This window comes from Piliocolobus tephrosceles, chromosome 11, assembly GCF_002776525.5.
Source record: "Piliocolobus tephrosceles isolate RC106 chromosome 11, ASM277652v3, whole genome shotgun sequence".
Classification (NCBI taxonomy): domain Eukaryota; kingdom Metazoa; phylum Chordata; class Mammalia; order Primates; family Cercopithecidae; genus Piliocolobus; species Piliocolobus tephrosceles.
Window position 1 is genome coordinate 99,389,808 of NC_045444.1, and position 14,627 is coordinate 99,404,434.

Below are 14,627 nucleotides of genomic sequence, written 5' to 3' on the forward strand. Positions count from 1 at the left end.
AGGAAGCAGAACTGGCAACAGTTTTTGCTAGTGTGACTGAATAATTGCTATGACTTCTTAATTTTATCTTTGTCTGACTTCTAAGAAATGCTGGTTTCTATAGCAGTAGTGTTATTCTAGTAGTGTTATTGACCATATCAGAGCACTCAGACCTCTTGTGTAATTTCAGTGCACTACTATGTGCTTTGGAGTAAGTCACAATTTTCTTTCCTCAGGTCTATTTTCTTCTATACAAAGGGGATAGGCTCTGATGTACACTCCTCTATTTGTTTTATAAGTGAAATAAGACACGTATGAAAGCTGTCTAAAGAGCAGAGATGTCATTCTTAAAAATCATGTAATACTTTGTTCTCTGCTCTGGTGGACTACATAGCAGTCATGGAGATGACTAATGATTGAGATGTAGATTGTGGATATCACATGTATCCAAACCTCTGGAACCGGAAGTGTGACAAATGCACAATGGGAATGGTAATTTAAGCCTGGTATAGTCAACAGTTTAGTCTTCTGTATTTGGAAGACATGTTTGCGTACAGAATTTTCACCAGAAAGTTTTTATAGCAAACTTTTTATGTCAGAAGTTTATTTTATTGGTAAAATATTAAATAATATACAGAATTAAAAACTGCACTTACACTTCTGAGAAGAAATAAATCTTGGACAAATTATATGCTTGTTCCTGAGATTCCCTAAATTTATTCCAGTAGCTGTGCACTCAGACAGTACAAACCTTTATAATATAATCCTTTTCACAAAGTATTACAAAGTTTCTGCAGCTTCTTTAGTTGTACACACATACAGACACACACTCACACATGCATATACAACACTCATACACATATACACAGTAACCACATACATGCACAGAACATGTATGTGTGTGCATTAAAAACAAAGAAAATACAAGTCCCACATTTTAGTCTGCAGTGATAAAACTGTTTAGCGGAGGTCTCCAAATCAGTATGTAGTAGAGTGACTTGTCACAGCTGCAAAGACTGTTTCAGTATTTCCATAGTAAACCTCATTTTCTGAGGTATGGTATTTGAGCCTTAAAAAAACTACATTACACTTAGCAAACCTGACGTACAAGGTCTGGAATTTTAACTTTACATATATATTTATATATATATATATATATATTTCTTTTTTAAACAATAGTTTTTATTTCCCCAAATTATTAGTTTGAAAAAAAATGAGGTTTACTGGTTTGACCTATTTTTTTTTTTTTTTTTTTTTTGTTTCTAAAACACAAAATATCCTAGAAACTGTCAAGCAATTAGTCTTTAAAATAGTCTAATTACCTTTGGTATTGTTAAAGAAAAAATATCTAAAACAGCCAAGACACATACTGTACAAATGCAGAAATGCAGTAACTGCCTTTAAAAGAAATGCCAAAGAAATGTTATCTTTTAAAAAAACATGTATTTATATTACAGCAGTTTTACTACAGGGACACAGGTATAAAAAAAGAAAATTAGCACACTACATATAAATACGTATAAGAAAAATACTTCTTACTTAAATTTGTATGAAAACAGGACTGCTCCAAATATTTTTTAAAAATTTTTCTCCAATAGGTGATATGTAAGTGTTTAAAATTCAGCTAAGTGCTTTGCTTTTGTTTAAAAGTTTATTTCTAAAAGGAGAGAAGTGAAATAAAAATATTAAGTATTAGGTTCTTAATTTAGAGCATTGGGCGAGGGTCTAAGAAGGTTCAATCTGTAAAAAGTTCAACTTTAGGACACATTTTTCAAGCAAAAGATTACTAATTTCCATGGAAATTTAGCCTAAATAAAGATACCATGAGATCAGACTAGTGGTTTCCACATTCTGTAATCTTTTGATTGTGGAGTGTTTTTCTCTTTGCTTGTTGTGTCCTTTAACATACTATGACTTTTATGAGTTTCTTTTTGCCATTAGCTAAAGGAAGAATAGGTCAGAAAAGAAAAAAAAAAAAAAATCACCATAGTTTTTAAGACTTCAAGGGGAGTATTGCACTTGTACAGAAAGAAAAGAATAGTATCTTTTTAACTAATAGCAGAAGCAATCATTCTGGGATTGCAAATAACACATGGTCTAAAAGGTCCAACCATTAACAGCAAATATGGGGCCTGGAGACCCCCTCCAAACCTGGAATATTATTATAGTAATGTTAAAGCATTTTTCTCCCAATTAGGAGAAAGTTAAGACTCTTTGCTTTACATTTTTAACACCTTTCTAAACACTTGCAAATAACTGTCTAGTCTTTCATGATATACATTTTTTGGAGGAAAGCCAAATCAGAATGTAAAATCCAACAATAAAGGAAAGCAAACACACTATAATAGGATTACATAATCTCTGAAGTCATGTTTTAGGTACCCAATATTTGAAAGTGAAAGTAACATGAGGGTTATATAGCTTACTATTTTTAATCCAACCACTTTTCTTTTTAATAGAAAACTACACTTGAGTATAAAAATACGTCAGCAGATTATACAACCAACAAAAATCACTAACAAAAAAATTAAGATTAAATTACCAATGAACTAGAAATAAGAGTTGACCTAATCTTCAAACTTTTAGGAGAACAGACAGGTAAAGACATCCATAGACAACGACAGAAGGGAGATGGACAAAGAAAGAGGCTGGGGGAGATGTAACAAAATTTAAGAGAGAAAAGAGAGACCTTTGTTACACAGAAAGGGAGGGAGTTATGTTTAAAATCAGAATGCTTCACTGTCAAAAAATTTTAAATCACAGTTTCAGAATTTGAGCTACGTTAAAAAACAAGAATAAAACAACAACAACAAAACCCAGATCCCTTCCCTTGTTACAGTGTACTCATTTTTTTTAAAAAAATCCATTTCCAGTAAATTAAAGTAAGTAAAATCTTGGTAAGTGCATAGTAGGGGATTCAGTGACCTCCACCTGCTCAAGAAGCTTTTCTTACTGTGTGTCATTTGAGGTAATTTGAAGGCCCAATTCACTGCAAACTTGCTTATTTGTACCTATACGAAGTTATATGCTGTACTTTATGTGGCTTAGCAGAGGGCCTCTAGATTTTATATTGTATTCACAATAAAAAGGACATCTTAGAAAACTAGTCATTCTTGTACCACTCTCTGTATGGGATAAAGGTTAATACACAACACATTTATACAGAAAATATACAAATGCAGTATTATGGGAGGAAAGCCCCATAAACAGAATTAAGAACTTATTCCTAAGAGTGCATGTGAAAAATATCCTCAAACTTACAGTACAGCAAGATAAAACTAAAAAGCTAGAAATAGAATATTACATAAAAACTTTATGGAAATTCCAAAGTTTAAGGTTTCTGCAATAAATGTAAAAATATTCAAGGTGTAATTATTTGGCCTAGTAATACACTATGATAAAAAGAAACACTAGCATATCACAGCTTCTTGGTCATATGCCATCTGTTTTGTATAACCAGCAGCTCATTTTTTTAAAAAGCTGTCATATCCTAACACGCCCTTTGCAAGTAATACACAACCATGGTATGAAACCATTTGAAATTATGCTTTGGAAAATAGCAATGTGATATGACTGTTCAGTTTTGCTTTGTTCAAGGAGAATTAATTACCTGCTTTTTCACATTATTCCATCAATTTTCAATCTCTATTTTCTAACAGATTAGAAAATACAGATTCCAAGACTAGAACAATACTAGTCTGGAGATGAAAATCCAAATCAACACTGTATTCTATTAACCAAAAAATTATCTAATAAATTCTTGTTTGATACAGGACTTATTCTTCCTTAAAAACAAAACAAAAAACAAATTATAATTCAATTCACAGGTAAAGTTGCACTCTATATTTTACCTGCATAATCTTGTAATCATATTCAGAAATACTATGAAACTAAAAAGGTATTAAAGTCTAGTTTCAAAATTTCCTTTTCCTTTTAACAGCTGAGCTGAAAATTTCTCTATTAGAAATTGCTCTAAAGATTTGCCCTAAAAACACAGAGACGAATTATACAGTGCTCAATTTTAAGTGATTTTTAAAAATGCATATTAAAAGTATTGTAGAGCTGCGACAGCTAACCAACACTCTCAATGCATTTTAAAAAGGCACCAATATAAAGAAAATAAGTATTCAATACATTAAATTCAGGATTTAGGGGGCCAGTTACTGTATATTTTAATTATTTTGCAGAAACTGGAGAATTAAAAATATTTCCAAGATAACTTTCATATATACAAACTTCAATTTCACCCCCTCCCACATTTTTTTTTTTTTTTTCTTTTGGATTTGGGGAATTTTCTGGTTTAGAATGGTCTTCATTCAGATAGTATTTATTAAAATAATATATAAAATATAATTGATGATCAACACAAATGTCATTTATCCATTTTTGGACGTGAACAATCCAAAGTTCAAAAACAAATCATGTAGCTAGTACCTCTGACAGTTTAAGTTCTGCCTGAAACTAGGGGCACACAGTTTTTTGTTTGTATTTTTACAGATCCTTCTGCTCTTTTTATACCCTAAGAAATCATTTTGGAGATAGGATGAAATAAAATTTGGAAGATAGTGAGAACATAATTTTCATCTAAATGCCTTACTTTGATGTAAATTTTGTTAAACCTTTATAAAATACCAAAGACTGCAGGGTTCTGTGAGTTGTACAACCGAGATAAAAACTATAAAAACAAAATACCAGACTCACTAAACTATTCTTGTCTTTCTCTATTTGCTAATAGGTAACTGTTGATAATATTTATTTTCTGTATTTTCTTCCTATTCCAAAAAACTTTACATTAAATACCTTTGAATTTACATCAAATCAGTTTAATCATTGCTTGTTTCACTTTGTTCTGTAAGTAGATCATAAGGACCCAAAGTTTTATTTAAGAGTTGCCACTGGTCCTAAAGACACACTAGTAACTTCTTTAGTGATTCCTATTACAACCTGATAAAGTAAACCCACCTAATTTCTTAGTATTAACTGTCATTTAAATTCTCTGTGTTTTTGCAATAAGTCTGATCACTCCAACTGCTTTTTTTTCCCATGAATTCTCTTTAAAAGAATGTGTGTGTAATACACACACACATATAACCTATGATTCATACATACGTATGTAGGGGACATACTTTCTACTATGTAGCCAAATCTAAGTCATAGTTTCTTATTTTCCCAATTTTGTCCCTTTAGGAAATCTCAATGGAATATTTCAATGACTTGAAATGTCTTCCAATCTGCCTACTGGTCCCTTTCCCTGTCTTAAAAAGGTCCAATTAGAATGGCTTTTTAAGCATGATTCATCACTATTAGAGAGAGGCTAAGATAAAATTCTGGGCAAAATTAGGGCAAAGCAATGTGATGAAATTCTGAACTTTTGCCAAACTGGGAAATACAGCAGATAACCCATTTTCATGCTCCTCAAATACTTTCTGTAATGTGAAATCTCACCTAAATAAATTGGGCATACAACTGTTACATAAAACTTGATTTATTTGGTGTCTGACTCTTATATTTATTTTTAGATGCTACAACCTTGCGTATTTCCTTTTGTGAAGGCACGCAAATATAACCATCCAGAGTTTCTCCAAAAACACTATGTCCACACAAATTCTTTCTGACCCACAAATTTGAATTGACCTTGTCCTCATTTATGCCTGCCACACCCTGAGCCATATCCACCTCTTTCTGTTCCTCACGAAGCTAGGAAAATACATGTACATGCTTGTAGCAAATGCACTCTCAGCTACTAACTACCTTCAATAAAACAGATTCCCAAAAAGATGAAATCAGAAAAGGAAAGTGCCTAGCACTGTCTTCATAAGGGAACTACACAACTGTTTAGGGTCCACCTAAATTCAGTTCCATCCCCGGGCAGGTAGATACATGATTGTTCATATACTGAAAAAAAAAAAATAAGCAGGAAGAAAATTCATAGACAATGCCAGCAGAAATTTGCACGCAGTCAAAATTATAAACATATTGACTGACATCCAAATGTTTCCTTAAATTGCAGTAAAAGACAAAATTATGAACCTTAAAATTATTTACCTCATCCAAAAGGAAAAAAAAAGCCATTCCAATTATTATTCAGGAATGGTTGGTGGTGGGAGGGTGAGAGAGTCTCAAAAACATGCTTTAACTTTGAATAGGTTGTATGTTCACAATGTACCAAGGCATGCAGAAAAAAATGTAATGGTTGACATTCTATATATCTCTGTTTTGGTGCATTTCCTTAGATTTAAAGGGGCAATTTAAAATTACGATAGGGACTGGTAGAAGAGGGCTGAGTTCTAACAATTTTTGCCTAGTTCTAGCTTTGTTAGTGCTTAGAAGTGCTTAGCTGGTGCTTACCATTTAAATAGCAAATGGTAAGCTGGAAAATGAGTTAAGAGCAGTATTGGGGCCAAACTTGCTTATGTCCACAATTCTCTTGACTTGGTAATTCTCATACCACACTGTATGAAGATGCATAATTTCAGCATCCTATTTAATGATCTTTTAGAGCAGTTATCAGTTACTGCTTAACAGAATTTCAGTATTCACAAATGGTTATCAGATAATCCAGTCACAGTCAGGCCTGTCCTCCCTAAACAGAAGCAGCAAGTTCTGCCTTCCAAGTATGTCCCCCTAAAATGACTTGAATCAATATCACTCGGTTCCTCCCCTCTAATGTGGTTGGACTGCAAAGAAAAAACAGAGCACCCACATAAACGAAATTAAAATCTGCACATTAAATATGGCAACCTATGCCATGTAAGGGGAATTCCATACTAAGGGATTGAGATTCATTTCTAACAAGGGCTTACAGAGTTAAATGTTTTGGAAACAGAAAAATGTGCAGGACCTTCCTTTGGGGGTTCTGTCACATTCTAGACTCCGAGAAGGGTAAAAGTAAACTTTCTTATTTTTGTGTTTCTTTTATCTGTTGTCCAATGTACAGGTTACAAAGAAGTCCAATTCCCTTTTCTTTGCAGCAACAGTAGTAAATACTACTGAAGAAATACTAAAATAAATAGCCCTAGTTCTATAACCTTGCAGGGTTCAAGTTACCAGATTCAGGTCAAATTAGCAATTGCTCTGAGGAGATTTTGAAAGAAATAGCCAACAGCAAGACTTTTAAGACCTTCTACTCGAAGAGTAAAAGATGAATGAACTATGGACAGAACACTGGGAGGTCACATCTTGTGAAAAAACTAGTGAAAAGAGAAATACCAGAAAATGGATTTCTAAGTGGGTTTTCTCCCCCTACTGTTAGCATAATTATATTTTTCTGCTGACTGGTTAACACTGATCAAATGCTGATAAAGTGACAATCGTAAGCATACTTTTAGAAACAAATACATATACTATGCTGCCATCACATTACAACTTTAAAAGAAAACCTCTCAAATTTACGAAAGTAGAAGTCCCTCCCAGAAATTACTGACTGCCTTTTATCCACTCTTAGACCATATGTTATTCTGAAAACTACATAAAAATACTATTCATTAAAGGTGTTAAAAGTAAGGCTGCCAGGGTGTCTATAAAATGCCAGTCATCAAAACTATGGAAAAACAGTGCTTACGTTTAGAAAAATAAGATCACAGGACCTCAGATGTATTGTAGGTGGCCCTTAACTACCTGTAGTTGAAAAGTTTTGCTATATGATACAGTGTAAAACATATTGAATTATAAATTCCATAGGGGAAGTAAACATAGAACCCACAACAACAACTCAGCTCATCTTAGGAGTTATCACTGAAAATAACAATGTGTTTTGTGTTCCATGATGTCTGAAGAACAAAAAATTGGTTTACAGTTTGAAACACATTCTTCTTTCAAGAATAAAGTTACTTATATCATTTTAAACCACCAAAGTCCTACCCAGAAAACTCTAAACTTTCCTGTCTTCCATCATAATCCTGAATATCAGTGGCAAATCAGAATCTCTTAGGTGACAAATCTTTATGAATCAAGTGATTTTTTCAAAGCATGATCTGCCTTAGTAGAAATGGACTGCTTTTAAATTCCCACAAAATAAACAAGCCAGTGATAAAGAAACAATATTTCCATCCCTTCTCTCTTCTGTTTCTTCCTTATCGTAATTAGGCAGAGCAAATGACACTGCGTCCATAAAATAAGAATTATTGACAGTAATAATATTAAAAAAAAATAAAAGGTATGTCAACATCTGAGGGAAGGTGGGATTGTAAGTGCAGTATTTCTTCATGTGCAGTTCTTTACTTCATAGGGGTCCCCTTTGGAATGAAAAGGCCTAGTGGAATGTGTGCTCCCCTCGAACAATGTGTGATGAAAACTCATAACGGTCCTGGCTTCTGTAGCCACAGATGTTGCATTCCAGTGGGTCCCGGTAGCCATGGCAACCCATGTGAATGGTGTACATGACATGGTCTAGGAAAAGGACTCGGCAGTGCTCACACTTGAAGGCCCTAATCTGTTCTCCTTCTCCATTGAAGACCTTGTAGATGTCCTTCAGAGAGCCCTTAGGAGCCTTGGTAGTATCCAAAGCTTTGACATCCTCCTTCATGTAAGCTGGGCTTTGTTTCCTCTTGGGATTTAAGGCAGGGTTTCCTTGGTAGGACTGGTGGTCATCATGGCTGCTTTCTGAGTCAGTGGAATCCAGGCAGCTATTGCTGGGAGAGGCCTCTCTTTCCTGGGGTCGACTCTTTGGTCTGATGAGAGAGATGGGGCCATCCATGTTGTTTTCATGACTGTCAGCAGTTTCCCTGCTAATGGGTCTTTCTATCCTATTTGGATGATAGACCTGAGAATAAGCTGAGCTTATAACTGGGGCCACTTCAGCGATTGTGCTTGGCGGGTGCTGCATCAGAGGGTGAAGGGCCTCAGCTCCAAGGTAGGTGATTGCATTGTTGATGGCTTGGTCCATCATATGAGACTGCATCAGCTCAGCCTCCTTCTCATATGTTAAGTTCATATCAAAGTGAATATCTGGGTAGCTGAATCGCATGAGCTTTTCCCCTGGAAGAGAACGGGAGGTGAAAGAAGTAAAAAAAAAAAAAAAAAAAAAATTAGTGTCAGATTAAAAATATGAAAGGGTATGAAGTTGACTGATTGCCTCCATTTTTCATAATTTGGTATATATTATTCTATAAGTCAAGTATTTGAGCAATTCTGCTGATGCTCACACATTTATTTATTTATTTATTTATTTATTTATTTATTTATTTATTTATTTTTTTATTTTTTTGAGATAGAGTCTCACTCTGTTGCCCATGCCAAAGTGCAGTGGTGTGATCTCTGCTCACTGCAACCTCCGCCTCCCCAGTTCAAGGGATTCTCATGCCTCAGCCACCCGAGTAGCTGGAATTACAGGCATGCACCCCCATACCTGGCTAATGTTTGTATTTTTAGTAGAGATAGGGTTTTGCCATGTTAGCCAGGCTTGTCTAGAACTCCTGGCCTCAAGTGATCTGCCCACCTTGGCCTCCCAAAGTGTTACGATTACAAGCATGAGCCACTGGATCCGGTCACAAATATTCTTGACATGAAAAAAATATAAAAGCAATAAAAATTTCATAAGCCCTTTGCATTTGTTCTGATGCCGTCAGGAGAACGCATTTAGTCTGAAAGAGATGATTGAGTCTATTACATTTTCATTTTCTTTTAAAATTCTCACTTGAACAGAGCTCAAGGAGAATAGGAGGAAGAATAAATACCCAGTAAAAATAAGTCAGAGACTATGATTGATTTCGCATATTTTGAACATTAGCGACGAAGCTATAAAGATCATAAAAGTGAGAGTGATCTGGTTATAACTGATGGCACCTCACTGTTGTGTAGGGTTATGTTGTTTGATTCAGCCACTATTTTAGAAAAAATATATATAACCCATATATGTCATTCTGGAGATTTTTTTAAAGTCATTATTAAAATACTTTTAAAAGTTGTACCACCCAATAAAAATGAATGAAATTTAGGGTTATTTAAAAATAAAATTAGGAGTTATTTCAAAAAGTATTTGCTTGTAAACTTGGAAAATCTTGTTTCATTGTTTTGCTTCTTGAAATTGATATTCATTTTTATATCATCTTTTCTTATTTAGACATGTGTATGTGATGGTGCTGGTATGTACACCCATTGCTATCTTCCCATACCTTTTCTTGATTGAAGTATGTTTGTAGTTTTTCCTTAAATATACACCTTAACAAATATAATTTTACTCCAATATTTTACATCAACATAATGTCTGACTGATAACTTTTATAAAAGAGTTTTGGTGCTTGCAACAGGAAAAGCAATTTTGATTTTTAGCCATATATTGCTGGTTTTGAACAGAATATTTCGCCTTTTAAAAATTCTGTCCATAAGACAATGTGGTCTCTATTTACCAGTTACTTTTATAGGTAAATCTTACAGATAAATGCTTCTTAAAAACATATGTGGGTTTCCTATAAATGGTTAATATGTTGTTGTGGATGGATGTTTAACTTGTAATTTTGATGGGAAAATGTTGATCTACAGGTTTGCATTCTAGAAAAACACATTAAAGTAGATAGTATTATTTCAGATTTGAAGAAATGGCCCCTAAGTGAGATCTGTGTAAGGATTAGAGTAATAAAAATGGAAAGATAAAATGAGGAGAAATTATTTCATGGCATTCAATTTAAGATATATGCAATGTCAAACATTTCAAAGTTAAGCTAGACAAACCTGATCTATATTCTCAAAGAGTTTACAGTTTGGAAAGAACAATAGCAATTTAAGGATCATTTATGAGCTAGTGTGATATGTGTGATGGGGTCAAATAAGAGGAATATTTAGCACATACTAGAGGACTAAAGAAAGACTTCTTGAAGGAAATGGAATCAAGGACAAGAATGTGATTGTAAACATTAGCCAAGTGAAGAAACATGAGGCAGAGCAGCTGGTAGAAAGGATCAGAGGCAAGAGGGCATGGCTTATAAATGAGGAATTACTTATACTTCAATAAGGCTGAGAGTGGAAACAAGTGAGAAAGACAAGTTAGATAATATAAAGCTAAATATGCTAAAAAATTGAATATTTCCCTAAAGGAATACAGATTGAAGGGGATAAACAGGGAAGTGCCCTGAAGGTATTAATTTAGCAAAGGAGTTTAGGAAATTGTTGCTGTAGGTTTCTGGCCCAGGTTTCTGGCCTAGGAAATTTAGTGGATGACAATGAGATAGAAAAGATGATGAATTCAGTTTGGGGAAGACTATGAGTAATAGTCATGTCCAGTAAGATTTAGTCTCAAATTCAGAAGACAGACCTGGGCTGGAGATGTAGAAATGAGTCATTGGTTGACAGAAAGCAACTTCTGAAGCCAAGGAAATAACTGATATCACCCAGGTAGAGTGTGAAGAGGATGGATCAAAGATAGAACCTGGAATAACACAAAGATTTTTCTGCCTACTCATAGATCAGGGAAAGTGGGGTTTGCACTGGGCCCCATGTTTAGGGAGCCCTGGGCCCTTCTCAGGAAATGAAGAGCTTGTAGGGCCAAGGGAATGTGCTGATCTGAAGCTCACTCAGACCCCAGAATTCCTTGACCAAATGGTTCTGAGCCTGCTTCTAGGGTCTACACATTCCTCTTCATAGGGTCCATAATACTTCATACCAACTGTGCTACTGGTAAGTACACACCTAGGCCTGATGGCCAAGGCACTGATCTTTATGTACAATGTAGAAAGAACCTGGATGTACAAACTGGGGTGTCCACACACGTGTGTGTGTGTGAGACCCCCTTTGGTAATGGAGAGAAATAGCAGTGGGTCTAAGAGAGCAGCCTAGCTGTAAGCCAGTGGGTGGTTCTTCTCGTGCTGCCAAGGTGTAGTGTAGAGCTATAAGAAATCTGAGAATTGCATATTTATTTGAACTTAGTCAAGTTGGAAGGGTAGAAAATAAATTTTACAGTTAGATTAATAATATAAAAATATTTAGGCATATGAATTGGGGCCTCCATTTGGACTTTGCCCAACTTGCACAGCTGTTAAGGATAAGTCTATAAGGAATACTGATCACAGTCAGAGAGAGAGAACAGTGTTATAAAAAACAAGAAAAGAGTGTGTTTCCAAAGGAATTGACTATTCAATAGTGGCAGACACTCTCTAGGAGCTGTGTAAGACACTGTCTTAAAAGAGTCTACTGGATTTGGCACTACAGAAGCTAGTTGTGACCTCAATGAGAATAATTTCAATGGAGTGTAGGAAATAAAAACAGGTTACATGGACTTGGAAATGAGTAGGAAAAAAATCATATACAACAAGCATAGAGATTCTTTCAACAATTTCATCTCTGAAGTAAAGGAGACTATAGGTGTACCTGGAAGGAGACAGGGCTTAAAGGAAGATTTTTTTAAATTATGAGAATTTATTGCATTAAATGCTGATAGGAAATGGCCAGTAGAGGGGAGTGGTTAAAATGTAAGTGAGAAAGAGGAAAAATAATAGTGTGAGGTATCTGGGGGGCCAGGATAGGAGAATTCCTGTGACAAGAGGAGGAATGAACTTTAATTAGAAAGAGGGATAGTTCTTTCATTGAAATAAGGAAAAAGGATAAAAGTATTTACATGGATGCATACAATCCTATAGAATTGATAATATTATGTTGAAATCATTTCCAGTGATTTTATCCCCTGTGAATATAGATACAAGATCACCAAGGAGTGAGACAGCATGTTGCAGACAGTAGAGAAGGTTGGCACTGTCATGGTGGAGAGTAGGAGAGATGATTGTTCAGGGATGGGTTAAAGGAGTGCTGCTCCATAGGATGGATGGGCCAGCTGATATTTGGGATCAGTTATTCATTTATCTATATTGATGCCAACTCATCAGCCTGTGGAATTTTCTCCAAAAGTACCAGATGTGCAGGCTGATGCTCAGTCAGCTTTACAAGAGAGTGGGGTTTCACCAGGAGAAGGGGATGACAGATCAACCAACAAAGCAAGAAAGGCAAGAATACTGGCAAGAGAGATGTAGATGTGATGAACCATGGAATCTAAGCTGAATAAGAAAAGAGAGGGAGAGACAAGTTGATACACAGGAAGTTCAGGGATCATTAGTCTGGAGAATTTGATAAGGTCAAAGAATAGTATTTAACTGAAGCACATGGAGAAGGCAATTTATAGTAAGTGTGGAATGATGAAATTTTTTGTTTCAAGAACAATAATAGAAGTAATAACTGTGGCTACTGTTTGTTATATATTACTAGGATAGAATCCAAATAAAGAAAAATATACTCTCAAATTCTTAATTAAGAAATATAATATAAATATTTTAGAATCATAATGTAATTTTCTAAAAATCTGTCCCCTTTTCTAAGGAATGCAGTGAAATAAAATTGAGAGTAACATCTCTAAGTCAGGAAACAAGACAAAAATGTTACAAAGAGTAGACTATATAAATTCAGAAGACAGAAAGAATGATAATATATTTTATATTTTTCCAACTACACCAGAGCCTAGTTAGATTTAAACATCTAATGATATCCATCAAAAAATCAGTATTAAAAATAAGTAAACTGGCTGTTTATTTCTTTTTTCTTCATAGTTACCCACAAGAACAGAAAGAAAAGTTACCTAAAGCCTGAGGCAGTCCTTTGTGTATAACTCAGGGGTTTCAACTGACATAGTATAAACTATGGCCCTTACAGTCGCCCTTTGGCCATCTTTCAATGAGTTCTCAATAAATCCCTCCAGCTAGTCTTAGAGTACTATTTTGGTGATGTGTTAGTTCCTCAATTTCAGATTAAAAGGAAACCTTCTTTAAGTGTTTATTGAAGTAATGGAATTGTGTTATTCTCTCCTTCCTGAAATAACCAAAGCAAAGATTTTTCTCTCAATCACCATTTAATCAGGATGTCCCACAATGCTGACACTAGAATGTGAGAATCTGTTTGAATATTTTTATCCTACATTAAGCCTGCAAGAATAGATATACTATATATACAATGAATAACAATTCTTTAACAATTCTTTTTATTGAATCTCTATTATTCATATTTCTTTTAAAAAGTCCATGCTTTTTGTATCCTCAGAGACACACTATGACTTACAGCATGCATTCAGAATGATGCCAACATTGGGCGTATCAAAGAATATCTAAGGGTTTGGAAATGAAAAGGGAAAGTCTAAATATATGATATTTAATCTTTTCAGTTCAAAATCATAGGCTGGATGAAAAAACAAAGATCAAAATATAAAATAAAGATCCAAATATGAAACATCTCGAATGTAGGTTGCTGCATTATTTTTCCAATGCAGAATTTTGGGAAAAAAAAAAAAAGAAAAATTCTCTTCGTTCCAGATAAAATACTAAAATAATTAACCCATTTATGCCTGAGGTTGAATTTTTTTTTTTTTTAATTTCTGCAATCAGACCTTGGTGATGACCTTGAGCAGTGGGATACAAATAATTCCCACATGCTTAGCTTTCCAATAATGGAACACTAGGCATAAATGCTGACAGGTTAAAAAAACACACACACACACACACACAGATAAAAGCCTGGCACTAATGAAAATTTTAAAACAGACTACAAAACTGGCCAATAGGCTGGACCATTCTCTTCTGTATGATTATTTTTAAAACAAATTAATATTTTCTATTTTACATGTGATTTCACTATATCATCATATTTTGAGTGGTGACCACTACCAGTCTTTATTTCTC

At 34.5% G+C, this 14,627-nt stretch overlaps 1 protein-coding gene across 14 annotated transcripts in view; it reads right to left on the reverse strand.

Annotated features, from left to right (window-relative positions):
• Positions 1-552: 552 nt before the first annotated feature.
• The window catches only part of IKZF2 (IKAROS family zinc finger 2), a 156,567-nt gene continuing 142,492 nt past the window's right edge, over positions 553-14,627 (reverse strand). For all 14 annotated transcript variants that reach the window (XM_023220297.2, XM_023220267.2, XM_031936523.1 and 11 more), the window contains one exon: positions 553-8,955. In XM_023220297.2, coding sequence (XP_023076065.1) covers positions 8,231-8,955 — 725 coding nt within the window. In that variant the 3' untranslated portion in view covers positions 553-8,230. The remainder of the gene's footprint in view (positions 8,956-14,627) is intronic.